A 16,036-nucleotide genomic window follows, 5' to 3' on the forward strand; every position below is an offset into this window, starting at 1 on the left:
GATAACTATTTCTCGTGTGAAATCCCCTTTTACCCCTAATTATTACAATGGCGGCTATTTTATACTCATTTTTCTCCACAATTTCAACCACGCGCCGTGTCACCTCCACTATCCTCTCAATTAGCCGCTAATGCATCAAACAAACATGTCATCTGTCAGTGTAATAACACACGCGCTTCAAAGCGCGCGTGGTGGTAGATGCGCATAATTATGTGTGTCTACTCACGACTTCACTGACCTCTCTCCTCATCTTGCAGCTGGTTCTTCTTCTGCTACTCCACTTTATTTTTCTAGAGAGAGAGAAAAAAAGTGAGGAGATTTGATGCGTTCCTATCTCTCCATCTCTCTCACTTTTTATGCATTTTTAGCTCTTTTCTCCCACATTTCCAGCAATTGTAAAGGTCCGGCCTTTCTTTCTCTCTTGATTTATTCGTCCCATTTCTTTTTGGTGACAAACGAGCTTTGCAGAATTCTTGAATTAGTGGTACTTGAGTTTTCCTTAATGCCCACATGCAGTAAAAAAAAATTAAAACGTTTTTCAGTCATGGAAATGATTGTTTTTTTCCTTGGGAGTTAATTCGGTCATCATATTCGCATGATTCCAGCTGATGTTTTGGTATCAGCTTAAGCATAATCAATTAATCACATCTTTCTAACTTTTCTAGAATGCTGTGGAAAATGCTTGCTCTTTTTTGAGAGATTTCGTTTTTTTGGGCGTTTTATGTTGATTTGGTGGTGGTTTGTGTGAGCTGCATTTTTTTTGCTCTGATTCTTTTTTGAATTGGGTTTTTGTTGTCGTTGCAGATTCGGAGGTGTTTTATGTATTGGCTATGCAGAGTAATAATCTTGAGGAAGAGTAGATTGAAGAAGAGGGTGGTGTTTTGGATCAATGGTTGGGAAAAACAGATCTGTTGTGAGTTGTTTCAGTTTGGAGATCGTGGTGGGATTTGCTCTCGTTTTCGCGATCTGGACTTCTCAGGGGTACACCAATCCTAGTGATGGTGAGTCGGAAAATCAATGTTTTTCTGCGTTTAGAAATGCTTTTGTTTGTGTGAGAATGTTGGATTGGGGGAATTGATTATTGTGTTTACCTTTTTTTGATGACTAAAGATTTGATTACATTTGGTTTTAATGAGAGATGCTGCTCGAAAAGTGTTGCAATTCTAGTAAATTTGGTTTTGGCTGTGGGAATCTTTTATTGGAAACTTAGATTTGAAGTGTTTAATAACTAAAAGATTTAATTGCAGTTGGTTTTAATGAGAGATGCTGCTTGAAAGTGCAATTTCTTGAGGTTGGATAAATGAGCTGCTGTCTCTTGTCAGTAGAGTTGAGTTGTTTTTGTCTCGTTTTATTGTGAGTGGGAGATGTATAATGTTTTGTAATTTACTTTAACAGTTTTGCCTTGAGATTGGATGAATAAGCTGTTATTGTCTTATCTTTGCTTGTTTTTTTTTATGGTATGAAGTGTTGTTTCTTCAATCTTTTGATTGCTAGAGCTGCGTTGTCTTCTTCTCGTTTTAGTGTGAGTTGGAGATGATTAATGTGCTTGTGATATACTGTGACAGTTGCTGCTATCAATGGCTTCTACGTTGCGTTGGGATCACCCCCTCTCCCAGGATGGGTTGCTAGTGGCGGAGACCCTTGCGGTGGTGGCTTACAGTGGCAAGGTGTCACCTGTGACGACACATCCTCCATAAGCTCAATGTATGGACATTTTCTTGAAATTGAATGATTGCGTTTTTTTATTGAACTAAATACGTATACCATCTGTTGTAGAACACTGACCGGGGCTGGCTTGAGCGGAGAGTTGGGGGATACCCTTGGAGGATTTACTTCTCTAAAATCTATGTAAGTTTGTCACTCGAAAACTATCAAATGTAGAATCTATACTCGGTCTCTCTCGACTTTTGGAATAACACTGGCTTTATGTTATGGCAGAACACTGAGCAACAACCTTATTGGTGGTAGCATTCCTGAATTACCCCCTACACTGGTTACGATGTATGAATTAGTCGAACTTAATTTACAATTACTTGTCTTGTGTGGTTTATTCAAGCAGCATATTTAACCGAGATATGATGCTCTCTCTTTACCTTTGGCAGTTTTCTTTCAGATAATAAGCTAACAGGAAGCATACCAAGTTCTTTGTCGTCCCTGAGTCAATTGTCAGCTATGTACGCATTTCTCTCCAGTCTCCAGTACCTTGTTTTGTAAAATGACTCTTGATTCATAAATAAGCTTTTTAGTGCTTGATCATTCACTATCTATTTCAGGTCCCTTAATAACAACCAACTAAGCGGAGAAATCCCCGATGCATTTGCAGGCCTTTCAGTTTTGGTTAATTTGTATGGATCCGATTGCTATGATTTTGTGCCGATGTTATAGTAGTATCATGATGTTGATAGCTCATAGTAACATTCGTCGTTTGTGCAGAGACATGTCCTCTAACAGTTTGAGCGGGGAGCTGCCGCCTTCAATGAGTAATTTGTCACTTCTGACTACTCTGTAAGTTGCCTCAGTTGAATGCCTGTCTTTTTTATTTCAACTGAAGGAAACTGACATTGCATTGACAGTCATTTGCAGCAAAATCAGCTCACTGGAACGCTTGATGTTTTGCAGGATCTTCCCCTTAGAGATTTGTACTATCCTCAACCTTGTAATTTTATGCTAGTTTTGTGTTTTAATCAATATCACCTTCTGATTTCTCTCTCACTCTCAGAAATGTACAAAACAATTCTTTTTCTGGACCTATACCACCAAAGCTGTTGAACTTGCCCACTTTCAGGTAGGTCTAAAATTTTCTAGTTTTGTTTCAGTCTTATCTTTGTTATATCATTCACACGAGTGTTTCTTTCGAGCTTTATTGATGCATATGACTATGCTTTGGTATAGTTTGATTGATACATAAGCTTGCTAATTTTCTTTTTGACATGCAGGGGTGATGGGAATCCATTCAATACAAGTACTGCCCCGTTGTCTCCTCCTCCGACAACCTCAGGGACACCATCGCCGTCATCACTTCCATTTTTCCCCGGGCCAGATTCTGACCAGAAGCCGCCTCCCTCATCTGGGCGACGACCAACGAAGCAGGCTGATGGCCCGTCTTCGAGAGATTTAAACTCTGGAGGCTCCAAAAAGTCTTCGAGCACAAAGAGAATCGTATGGATATCCATTGCTGCCGTGCTCTCATTCATAATACTGCTATTAGCAGTCCTGCTTCTCATGCCGAGGTGCATCAGGGAAAGACGAGAAACGTACCGATCACGGAAGAGGCACGAAATAGCTCCGTACTCGGGCGCCCGGGAGAATCCGAGAGACAGTGGTCCGTTGATCCTACCAAGCCACGACGTGGAGAAAGGTGGGGTCTTTCGCACTCTTTTCTGATCTCCCGAATTGCCTTTTTTGTGATGACAAATGACAGTTTTTTTTAATTATAAACAGCTCCCCCGATCGCTCCATTGATTGCTCCTGTGAGGAAAAAGGAGGAAAATCAGCCGCAACGAGCAGTTGGCGCGTTACCCAAACCACGAGCTGAAAAAGAGGTGAATAAGAAACCAATGAGTAGCGAACCGCCGGCAAGGAATCCTTATGATATAGACTTGAGCAGATTCGACATTGACATGATTCCTCCACCGCCACCGCCGCCACCACCACCACCACCTCCGCCTCCTGCACCTCCCTCAGAGAAAGTCATTGTTAATCCAAATACAGCACCTCAAGCTAACGAAATCAGGCCTTCGACCGGGCTGTTTCCCACAACATCCGTCAGGGTTTATTCAATAGCAGTTCTTCAGCAGTACACAAGTAGCTTTTCACAAGAAAATCTTATCGGGAGTGGAATGCTGGGAAATGTTTACAGGGCAGAACTACCAGATGGAAGGGTATGATTTCGGATAACTCATTTATACATTCTTGTCTGATACTCAGAAATAGGCCGCTAATGCTTCGTGTGTTTGTGTTCTGTAGTTGCTTGCAATAAAAAAACTGGACAAGAGAGTGGCGAACCAACTGAAGGATGAGCAATTTATTGAGCTGGTTAACAGTCTTGACAGGATCCGCCATGCTAATGTGGTCGAGCTCATGGGTTACTGCTCTGAGCACGGACAACGACTGCTCATTTACGAGTATTGTGCTAGTGGAACTCTGCATGACGCTTTGCACTCAGAAGACGAATTCAAGAGTAAACTCTCGTGGAACACTCGCATCAGGATGGCTCTCGGGGCTGCTCGAGCATTAGAGTATGTGATTTTAATGCAGATTTTGTTAGTATTATTTTAAAGGATAAAATGTGAACTCGGAACTTTGTGACTTATGTTTGTAGGTATCTGCACGAGGTCTGTGAACCACCCATAATTCACAGAAATTTCAAGTCTGTTAATGTGCTCCTGGATGACGAACTTGCTGTCCTCGTCTCTGATTGTGGTTTGGCTCCGTTGATTCTATCCGGAGCTGTAAGTCAGGTAATAACAACTCCTGGTGTTTGAAATCGCCTTACCAAGTGAATTTTCCTTTGTTTCCCTTCTCCATTTTTTGACAAATGATGACGTGGCCGGACTAATTTGTGAACTGCCACTTATCCTTGTCAAATCTTGTTTTGCTTTCCTTGTATTCCTTTATCGTCTTAAAATTCAGTTTACCTTGCTTCCTAATGACCTTTTCTCTTTACTGTTCAGTTGTCGGGACAGCTTCTCACTACCTACGGCTATGGTGCCCCTGAGTTTGAATCGGGTACATACACTACAAAGAGTGACGTATACAGCTTTGGAGTGGTGATGCTAGAACTCTTGACCGGAAGAATGTCGTACGACAAGTAAGTTATTGGGGCATGAAGTTGATTTTTGGTGTTGTGTTGGTCTCTGGCCTTGTTGCTTTCTTATTCTCAGAATAATGTTCAGGTCACGTGCTCGAGGGGAACAATTTCTCGTTAGATGGGCGATTCCTCAGCTTCATGACATAGATGCCTTGTCGAATATGGTTGATCCTGCTCTGGCCGGTAGATATCCTGTGAAGTCAATTTCGCACTTTGCCGACATAATTTCCCGTTGTGTTCTGGTGAGTATGTGTTTTTCTCGTCGATTTGTTTAGCCATTTTATTTAGAATTTATGCCGTTATTGCAGCATTGTGCAGCATCTCCTATAACTACAAGTCTTGTTGTTCTATCGATAACACGTCTCTTACTAATCTATCTATGTCACGTCCATAACACGTTTCTTCCCGTCTGCAGGTGGAGCCGGAGTTCCGGCCACCAATGTCAGAAGTTGTGCAAGACATAATGCAGCTGATTCGGAGGGAATCGCCACAGAGATCAGAAGACAACTATCTTAAAACACAAGCCTCTGTCTAGGGAACAAGGATCGTGGATCAATCATCGGATAATGGCTTGAAGGTGGAAATGTACGATGAACTCCTCGACCGCTACCTAACACAGCGGGTCTTCGCCTCTTGCATCGGCCGGAAGACGTGCCATTTTGAGTCCCAAGTGTCGGTTGTCCTCTGCAATCTTGACTGAAATTGGTCGAGAAATGCTAACCCTAATTTATTATTGGATTGTGACTGTTCATTGTTAGTGTTGAAATTTGTATAATTCTTTTGTCTGGAGGAGTTTCTGATTGTATTGTGCAAAGTTACATAATTTTTTTTTATCTTGCGGTTGGCTCTGTTTCTAGCAAAATTTTATGGTTATATAAATGTGATGTCTTAAACAATTTATTTTTTGAATGTCTTGTAAAAATTTCGAGATATTTGGCTGAACCCTGAACGAAGTTCGGAGGTTGTTTCCATTTTATGGGGTATTATGTGAAAAGAAAAAAATGGTCCCTCACTAAAATTTGTTTATTCAAAATATAGTCGATTTTTTTCGATGAAAAGGACCCTCATTCTATTTTTCTTTATTATTTTGAAAATAACCACATTCTCTCCATATTCTATCTCTACTCCCATTCTCTCTAAAAGACCTTAGCAGTGTTACAGAACAATGAGTCAATGACCTACGTGGTATGATTTTGTGTTCTACATTTAAAATTAGTTTTACATTGAACTCAGTATTTTTTTTCCTATTGAGGATTATCATTTTGTATCGAACTATAATTTTTTTATTTTGAGCAGCATCACTGTTACTTGCATTCAATATTATTCTTACTTGCATTCAATAGTATCAAACTTTATCATTTCTATATTGAGTAATATCATTCTGTATCAAATTAACTCGGTATCATTTTGTTAAGAAACATAATATTATTATCACCACACCAAAAAAAATATCATTGTTACTCTAGTAGTGTCATTTTTTTTTTACCTTTTCATATGATACCATGTGATTAGGATTTCGTTAGAATCGTAAAAAAAATATTTGATTTGATATATATTTTGTAAAAAATAATTTAAATTAAAAAGTTAGACGAAATTTAAAAGGAGAGAGAAATTGATTTCCATATAGAATTTGGAGAACTCTCGGGTATTTATGTTCAATTCAAATGTCAAAATTGTTATCATTAGGTCATTATAGCACAACAATAAACCTCATTATATAATAAAGTTTTAGTTCAACTTCGTGTGAACATATGCGATTTCGTTACGTACTTATAAAATTACATTTGATTTCATATATGTAGGAGAAAAGATGATGAATTGTGAATGACCTTATGCTATGGACAAGTCTTCAGCAGAAAATAAATAATTCATGAATCATAAGGTGCTTAGAAGTTATTGGTAAAACAGATACTCAATAAACAGAAATAGTAACGCAGGAATTCACTAAACCAAAGATCTGTAAAATAGAAAAGAAAAGAAATAAGTATTTCACTACACTTATTTTTCATTAAACAACTGTCACATCACATGTAAAGCGCGCGACTCAGTAAAAGAGCAAAAAAATCCTCTCTCGACGCTATCTCCATGCAACATTTATTTTTACTTATTAAAATCAATTCTTCACCGTTATTATAAATTTTCTGGCACAATCCAGCTCGGAATTTCTTTTGCACGCATTTTTCATAGCAATTGATTAGCATTTAGATAGCTCTGAATTTGGAAATCGGAATCGTCATTATTATGTGCATTCTTCAGATCTGCGTGCATTCGTGAAATATTTGATTTACTATATAGAGCTTGAGGTGGAATGGCTGATGGAGAAGTGAATCCTTTCGCAGTATAATTCGCATTTGTTGATTTTATTTTCATGCACTGTGTGTTATTTGCCACAATTTATGGAATTTGGTTTTGACTACGGTGAAATGAGATTGGGATAATTTCACTGTGCCGCTTATAATAAGAGATCTGTTTTTAGCAGGCTGTAATTCCCTTGCATTCTTTTTTGGGGATTTTGATGAGCACGTGAGAAGAAAGCCAATCTTCCAATCACAAGTTTTCGAGAAACTACTTTAGGATTCTTTTCTGTGTGTGTGTGTGGGTGGGGGTAACTCCTCAACAATAATTTGCACACATTATATTCATAAATTCGAATTCAATATCTCAGAAGTTGATTTGTTAAGTGGAACTTTTCTCAGAGCCAACTAGCTTGATTTGGAGAAAGTATGAGATCTAGACCAGTTTTCTTGCTTACGAAAAGTAATGTTGAACTTTTGTTGGTATTAGTTCTGGATAATTTTTTGACTCCAAGAATCTCATCCATTAGTAAATGAAATGGAGGTTGCTGCCAATCTGAAATTGCACTGACAATAACTTTGTTGAGAATTTTGTTATTTCTTCACTGTATTCTTCATTATTGCTTATGTCTTGGACATTGGAATGATAGTAGGTAAAGCACATTTCAAAGGAAACATGTTTTGGTCATAGAGTTTGCTTGTTAAGGAACAACACGCAGTTTCTCAATTCCGTTTATCTTAGTTGCATTGTTGCCTTTCCATGTATTGCTGAAGTTGCATGATTGAAAGAAACGTTTCCTTGTTTACATTGGATTATCGGTTATTGGAATAATGCATGTAGAACCTTTATGTGGCTTTCTTTAGCTAATGCAAAATTTTATTTCTGAAATTATCAGAACTCATCTGCAAACTCAAAGATGTGTCCTCTTCCTCATGAACCTGCTGACTACGATCGTGGGGCTACAGTTGATATTCCTCTTGATGGTTCCATGGTATACCAATACATTTCAAATCTGTTAAACTTTTTTTAGAATTCATGAGGAGGTGTTAATGGAGGCTTTCTATTCCATGCTCTAAACCTCCAAAGGATTTAAGAAAGAGAGAACAGGAACTTCAAGCCAGAGAGGCTGAACTGAAGAAGAAGGAACAGGTGATCTCTACTAGTGCTATTGCTGCCTCTCTGTTTAGCTCAAGTCAATATTGCGAATGCCCATGTTATGACAAATAGGGCAATTGTGAATCGAGAAACAAAAGAACGTAAATAGACACAGAATTTACGTGGTTCACCAACGTTGTGTTGGCTACGTCTACGGGCAAAAACGGAGAACAAATTGTATTATGACTGCGGTTTTCAGATACAGATTATGTGCTCTACTCCCATATATATAGGCACACGTTAGACAGTCTGGGCTTAGGAAACATAATCCTATCCCAATTAGGAAACCTAATCCTATACAAATTCAAGGCATACTAACAAATCTCCACCTTGACTTGAATTCTCCCTTGCAGACGCATCATCATAACACCAGACGAACAAACTTCTCCATTCTTGCCTCAGATTTGCCCTCCACGGGCAACTAACAGCTCATGACATTAAGCAAGTCCAAATAATGTTGGAACTTGCTCTGCGGGACTGACTTGGTGAACATATCAGCAGGATTATCAGCAGTACCTACTTTCTTCACCTCAATTCTCTTCTCATCTCTTAGAAAATGATACCTCATATCAATATGCTTAGTCCTTTCATGATGGACTTGATCCTTGGCTAAACAAATAGCGACTGTCACAGAACACAACAGCTTGATCTTGATGTAAACCAAGATCACCAACTAGCCCTTGCAACCATATTCCCTCTTTAGCAGCTTCTGTCAATGCCATATACTCTGCTTCAGCAGTAGACAAAGTAACTGCAGCCTGCAAAGTTGCTTTCCAACTAACAACAGAACCACTAAGAGTGAAAACATAACCGGTCACAGATCTTCTACTATCGACATCTCCAGCGTAGTCAGAATCAGAATAACCAGTCACTAAACAGTGAGTATCACCTCCATAAATGAGACCAACATCAGGCGTACCTCTCAAGTAACGAAAAATCCTCTTCACAGCCTGCCAGTGCTCCTTTCCAGGATTTCCCATGAACCTGCTAACAACGCTGACAGCATGCGCTATATCTGGCCTAGTACAGACCATGGCGTACATCAAACTCCCTACTGCATTAGAGTACGGGACTCGAGACATGTACTCCTCCTCAACTTCGGATTTCGGTGCAAGATCAGATGACAAATGAATGTTTGTGGCACTTGGAGTATCAATAGCCTTAGATGCAGACATGCCAAATCTTGACAAAATCTTCTCAATGTAGCTCTTCTGTGACAGATAAAGCTTTTTCTTTTCTCTATCTCTAGAAATCTCCATGCCCAGAATTTTCTTCGCAACACCCAAATCCTTCATATCAAACTCAGCACTAAGCTGAGCTTTCAACCTCTGTACTTCAGACTTCGATTTCGCAGCTATGAGCATACCATCCACATATAGAACAAGATAGACCATAGAACTATCATCAGCTTTGTTGTGATAGACACAACAATCATACGGACTCCTGCTGAATCCCAGCTTGATCATGTAACTGTCAAACCTCTTATACCACTGCCTCGGAGACTGCTTTAGTCCATACAAGGACTTATTCAACTTGCACACATAATCCTCCTTGCCCGGAACCACAAATCCCTCTGGCTGAGTCATGTAGATATCTTTCTCAAGCAATCCGTGTAGGAAAGCCGTCTTCACATCTAGTTGCTCAAGCTCCAAATCATAATGTGCAACTATCGCAAGTAACACTCTGATGGAAGTGTGTCTGACCACTGGTGAGAATATCTCATTATAGTCAATCCCCTCCTTTTGCGTGAACCCTCTTGTAACTAGACGAGCCTTGTATCTAATGCCCTCATCTGGTGTAGTGCCTTCCTTGTAGGTAGGTGGTTCATCTGCCGAAGGCTAATCTTCGACCTCATTGGCAACTTGCAATGCACATGCCAGCATATCCTCAAAACCATACCTCAACGGAGGCTTCACATTTGTCTTCCTAGCTCTGTCAATAGCAATGCTTCTCTGACGAGCTTGTGGATGAACATCCGAACTAGAAGTATCGGCGACTTCAGCAGTAGTGTGTAGATCTTCTCCACCTTGGAGTTGTGATTCACTCACATCGTGAGTGACTTGCAGCTCCACCTGTTCATCAACACCATCCAAATCCTCTGTAGCAATAGACTTCACAGTAGAGTTGAGCATAGAATTTTCATCAAATACCACATTCCGACTGAGAATAATTCTACCTTCTGAAGAAGACCAAATTCTGTACCCCTTAACTCCATCTCCATAACCAACAAATACTCCCTTCTTAGCTCTTGGCTCCAATTTACCTTCACTCACATGATAGTAAACAGTACTCCCAAAAACTCTCAACATAGAGTAATTTGCAGGTGAATCAGACCATACCTCGTACGGTGTCTTGCAGTCAATGCCAGTGTGAGGTCCACAGTTGATCAGATAACAAGCCGTGTTTACTGCCTCTGCCCAAAACTTCCTAGTCAAACCGGCTTGGAAGAGCATGCATCTTGCTCTCTCCAACAACGTCTGATTCATGCGTTCTGCCACACCATTCTGCTGTGGTGTATGTCTAACGGTGTGATGGCGAACGATCCCTTCACTCCTACAAAACTCATCGAACTCAGACGAACAAAATTCCAGACCGTTATCTGTTCTCAATCGCTTGATCTTCTTCCCAGTTTGGTTTTCAATTAGAGTCTTCCACTCTTTGAACTTCTTGAATGCCTCACCTTTATGCTTCATCATAAACACCCAAGTCATTCTCGAGTAGTCATCAATCATCGACACAAAATACTTGTGTCCTCCAATAGACTCAACACGTGCGGGACCCCAACAATCCATATGAATGTAGTCAAGTGTCCCCTTCATTCGATGAACACCTTTCTTTGGAAACTTGCTGCGATGAAGCTTCCCCAACACACAGTGTTCGCAGAAATCAAGTTTCTGCACCTTATAGCCCAAAAGAAAATCACGATTCGACATGATTCTCATGCCACGTTCTCCCATATGACCGAGCCTCATATGCCACAGCTTGGTCATATCCTTGGTTGTAACCTCGGATGATGCAATATCAGCAAAATTTGCTACGATGGAACCTCTCAGAACATACAAGGTACCTCGTTTCAAAGCTGTCAGAACCACCTTCGAACCTTTCAAAATACGCATTACTCCACCTTCACCTTTGAAACTGAACCCCTTACTATCAAATGTACTCAGGGATATCAGATTCTTCGTCATCTGTGGAACATGCCTAACATCGTTCAAGGTGCAGAAGACCCCATCATGAGTCCTAATCCTGATTAAGCCGATGCCAACCACCTTGTAGACAACACTGTTGGTCATGGTAACATTGCCTCCATCTATCTGCTCATAAGTGTTGAAATACTCCCTGTGAGGACAAAGATGATATGACGCTCCAGAATCCAAAATCCACACATCATTACAGTGTGGCTGTTCATCCGCAACCAAGGCCAATTCTTCTTCCGAATTTGTGTCATCAGCTTCTGCCACAGTCGCAGAACCGTTAGCATCTTCCTTCTTGCCCAATTTCTTCTTTATCCTTGGACAATCAGCCTTCCAATGCCCTGGTTCTTTATAATATCTGCAGATGTCATCTGGCTTAGGGCCTTTAGGACCTTTTGAACCTTTTGAGTTCTGCTTCTTCTGTCCGAATTTCTTCTGTCCTTTACCCGTAACAGATAATCCCGATGGCAGATCTTCTGTGGCTGAACTCGTTGCTTGTTGACGATCCTCTCTGATGTGGAGAGTAGATCGAACATCCTCCAACGAAAGAGTTTCCTTGCCAGTCATAAAAGACTCAACAAAATTTTCATAAGATTCAGGCAGAGACACAAGCAAAATTAAAGAAGCATCCTCGTCTTCTACTTTAACTTCAACATTACGCAAATCTAGCAAAATTTTATTCAAATTTTCCAGATGATCCCGAAGGGGCATACCTTCCTGCATGTGTAACCGAAACAAACGTTGCTTCAAGAGCAACTTGTTGGTTAGAGACTTCGTCATGTATAGACTCTCCAACTTCGCCCAAAGAGCAGCAGCCGTCTCCTGATCCGCAACTTCGATGATAACATCGTCATACAGGCTCAATATGATGGTCGAGTGGGCCTTTTCGTCTAGGATTGTCCACCCCTTATCATCCTCCATAGCCTTCTTTGTTTTGAGCGGCTCCCACAAACCCTGCTGCTTCAGCAGAGATCGCATCTTGATCTGCCATAAACCAAAACTATTTCTCCCGGTGAATTTGTCAACCTTCACATTCAGAGCAGACATCTCGATTTACCAGAAAAAACCCTCGCAGCGGAATTCAAAATCCTAGTTCGAAAACCAAGGCTCTAGATACCAGTTTGTTATGACAAATAGGGCAATTGTGAATCGAGAAACAAAAAAACGTAAATAGACACAGAATTACGTGGTTCACCAACGTTGTGTTGACTACGTCCACGGGCAAAAACGGAGAACAAATTGTATTATGACTGCGGTTTTCAGATACAAATTATGTGCTCTACTCCCATATATATAGGCACACATTAGACAGACTGGGCCTAGGAAACATAATCCTATCCCAATTAGGAAACCTAATCCTATACAAATTCAAGGCATACTAACAACCCATAGTTTGTAGTTCTTGTTAAATTAATTTTCAGGTACTTTTCTGAGATATCCACCACACTTCAGTTTTGCAGAAACTGATTTCTAACTTCTTATGCCTTTTGGTATTTTGAGATATCTTGACCTGTCTAATATCTCCTTGTTAACTATTATATCTTGCATACGTATAACAATGCCAATCTGAAGCCCCTTTTTGATATTTAGTTTTTCTATGCTTGTCTGGTTCTTAGATTTACATTTTCTGCTGAATCTCAGTAATTGTTTACTTGTCATCTCAGTCATATTTTTTCTAATAATAAAACGATTCGCTATGTGTTGTGCTGTGTAGGAGCTTAAAAGAAGGGAAGATAACGTTGCACAAGGTGATTTCGTTGCCTTCGTGCAATCTACTTATCATATCATTGTTCCATAATGCAAAAACTGATTGTATCTTCTTCATATTTTTCAGCTGGAATTGTCATTGAGGATATAAATTGGCCGCCAATTTTCCCCATAATTCACCATGACATCAGAAATGAAATCCCAGTCCATCTACAAAAGTTGCAATATGTTGCATTTACGACATTTTTGGGTATGACAAAATTTAGCTTCCTTAAAGATTTATTGACAGTGGCTCAATAATTTGTTACTCAGTGTGAGTGGTTCTGTATATTAGTTTTTTTTAATAATGGCTTGATTCGCTACAAGTGTGTTGCAGGTATTATAATATGTCTTTTGTGGAATGTTTTAGCCACCACCTTAGCTTATGCCAATGGGGAAGGTTGGTGGTGGACATAGTATTTATACAGCCTTCTTGAGTTTGATGGTCTTTAAAATAAGCTATCAGGTTTCTGATGTTTCACGCATGTAGGTCCAACCATTTGGTTTCTTGCTATCATATATTTCATATTCGGTGTCCCAGGCTCCTATGTGTTATGGTATCGTCCTCTTTATCGTGCAATGAGGTACCCACAAAAGCTCTCTTGTCGTCATATCCTCTTTTTCATTAATTTATGCTTTTTGTATCTGTCACTTGGTTCAAAGTCTTTATCATGAATATCTTCCTGATATTGTAGTAATGTACATCCTAGTACTATTGTACTATTAGTATGTGAAGTATTAAACTTGGGCCTATTTTTTCTCAATCTAGTTGATTGAGAAATGCATATTTGTTGGTATCATAGGCATAGCTAATGTAGTCTAGTTGCAATACCATTTATCATCTTATTAGCCTTACTTAATTTGCTGAAACTTTTGCTGATTTAACATTAGTAAACAGACTTTGTATTTTCCAGGACAGAGAGTGCTCTGAAATTCGGATGGTTCTTCTTAACTTATTCAGTGAGCTTATTATTTCTTCCATCCAATCATGTTCAAAGTTTAAGGTATTCAATAAATTTGTCTAAATCGTTCTGTGTGTGCAGTTCCATATTGGCTTCTGCGCCTTCGCTTGCGTAGCTCCTCCAATAATTTTCAGAGGGAAATCCTTGACGTATGTTTCTCTTCAGCGAATATGTTCCTTCTTCAATTGCCATTACTTTTACTTTGAGCCACTAATAACAGCATTAGAAAATGAAAGTGTGCACAAGGAAAGAACAGGAATCTTGTCGGTGCACTTATTATGAAGAACCGTGATAATGATAAGATTTGATGTATTCCTTGAAAATTTTGTTGCATTGTGGACTAATGTTAGCCCAATTTGTTTTTTTGGCAGTGGAATCTTGCCTGCAATTGAGATTTTAACTTGGAGTGCTCTGGTTGGGGTAAGTGTTTTGAGTTTTCTTGGACATGCCATGATACCAATTATTATCAATGGCTACATATATGAAATTTGACTACATGGAGTATATGCATTATAAATAAATGGTAAAGATGACTTCTGTATACTATATTAGAAGCACATGTATACCACAACTTAAACTACTATTGCTATGACGAAAGTGTTGCTTTAGCTATAAAATGCAGCCTGCAAATCAAGGAAGATGTTAATTTTAGCATATTTTCTTCAGATATTTTACCTCATTGGATTTGTATTCTTCTGCATCGAGACATTGATCAGCGTATGGGTGATTCAGGTCAGAAACTTGCTGACACGTTTCGTTTTCAATCTATCGATCCTTGGCTGTCTGAAAACTGTGTTTACCCATGTCTAAATCATGTGCAGCAAGTTTACATGTACTTCAGAGGAACTGGAAAAACAGCAGAAATGAGGAAGGAGGCTATGATGGCGGCATTATAACACGAAAAAAATAGAGATTTGAATTCTTTGATTCATTGGCTGTTTCTATTAGTATTACAGCTTTAGCTTTGCAATTGATAAGCAAAAGTTTACTCGTTCTTCCATTTGACTCTATTATCTGTTACTAATGACTATAATAAACAGATTTGGTTATGTGTGGAGAGGAATGCATTCCCTTTGCCGTTTTGGCATCTTCTGTTGTTGTCATGCAGTGTCGAACTTACTAAGAGAAAATCATAAGCATAAAAAATACTTCACTTACATTATATTTATGCCCCACCTGTTTTTCTCATTTGTTATCATTTTTTTCATTTTAGTTATATATTTCAATTAAATTGATTTATAATAAATAATTGTTATTAGTTAAAATTGGTAATAAACAAAATTACAAAATTGAAATATAATTATAAAAACCAAGGGGACCGAAGCATGCCAAATTTCTTCAATTAGATTATGTTGGAATCAACCATCATAAGTTAGAAAGTTGATGGACTCATTTTCATAGATGAAATTAGGGGTGCTTAAACGGTTCTCCGGTTCTCGGTTAATCGGAATTGGAACCGGAACCGACCGGTTAATTAAGGAACCAGAACCGAATTTTCTGGTTCCGGTTCCGGTACCGGTTCCAACTTTTTAAATAAAATCGGTTCCGGTTCGGAATCGGTCGGTTTCGGTTCCTAACCGGTAACCGGATCATAATTTAATTTTATTTTTTTATAATTTAATATACTAATACATCTAATTTAATTGAATTAATTTTGAATTAAAATAAAATAATTTGAAACATTGAGTGATTTTTAGATTTAAAAAGTGTTAGATTTGCGAGTTCTGTTTCTGAAGTATTTAAAATGTTTAAACCGTGATACTTTGAATCTACAATTATTTCCCCAATCAATTTTTGATGAACTAACTATAATGAGTAAGACATCATAAGTTTGTTTTTAATTTCCAAAAGAACTTATACAATTACAATATCAT

At 38.9% G+C, this 16,036-nt stretch overlaps 2 protein-coding genes across 4 annotated transcripts; both read left to right on the forward strand.

Moving 5' to 3' along the window:
* Positions 1-241: 241 nt before the first annotated feature.
* On the forward strand, positions 242-5,643 carry LOC125195005 (protein STRUBBELIG-RECEPTOR FAMILY 3-like). 3 transcript variants are annotated; one of them, XM_048093211.2, is made up of 17 exons: positions 242-401; positions 805-1,001; positions 1,566-1,704; positions 1,777-1,848; positions 1,939-2,001; positions 2,103-2,174; positions 2,274-2,345; positions 2,434-2,505; positions 2,574-2,639; positions 2,720-2,785; positions 2,937-3,358; positions 3,442-3,881; positions 3,967-4,238; positions 4,322-4,460; positions 4,674-4,810; positions 4,896-5,052; positions 5,226-5,643. In XM_048093211.2, exons 2-17 carry the CDS (start codon positions 890-892, stop codon positions 5,343-5,345), a joined length of 2,421 nt encoding a protein of 806 aa, XP_047949168.1. In that variant the 5' UTR covers positions 242-401; positions 805-889; the 3' UTR covers positions 5,346-5,643. The 3 variants fall into 3 exon arrangements, with proteins under 3 accessions (XP_047949168.1, XP_047949170.1, XP_047949171.1); XM_048093213.2 differs by having other exon boundaries at positions 290-484; XM_048093214.2 differs by lacking the exons at positions 242-401; positions 805-1,001; positions 1,566-1,704; positions 1,777-1,848 and having other exon boundaries at positions 1,943-2,001; positions 2,114-2,174.
* Positions 5,644-6,966: 1,323 nt separating this feature from the next.
* On the forward strand, positions 6,967-15,211 carry SCAMP3 (Secretory carrier membrane protein (SCAMP) family protein). Its single transcript, XM_048095177.2, has 12 exons — positions 6,967-7,148; positions 8,001-8,096; positions 8,192-8,254; positions 13,169-13,202; positions 13,289-13,411; positions 13,538-13,600; positions 13,691-13,784; positions 14,115-14,160; positions 14,244-14,311; positions 14,534-14,582; positions 14,829-14,894; positions 14,984-15,211. Exons 1-12 carry the CDS (start codon positions 7,119-7,121, stop codon positions 15,056-15,058), a joined length of 807 nt encoding a protein of 268 aa, XP_047951134.1. The 5' UTR covers positions 6,967-7,118; the 3' UTR covers positions 15,059-15,211.
* Positions 15,212-16,036: the final 825 nt, after the last annotated feature.

The sequence above is a fragment of the Salvia hispanica genome, chromosome 4, assembly GCF_029641045.1.
Source record: "Salvia hispanica isolate PSC_SH4W2 chromosome 4, Shi_PSC_v1, whole genome shotgun sequence".
In the NCBI taxonomy this organism is placed as follows: domain Eukaryota; kingdom Viridiplantae; phylum Streptophyta; class Magnoliopsida; order Lamiales; family Lamiaceae; genus Salvia; species Salvia hispanica.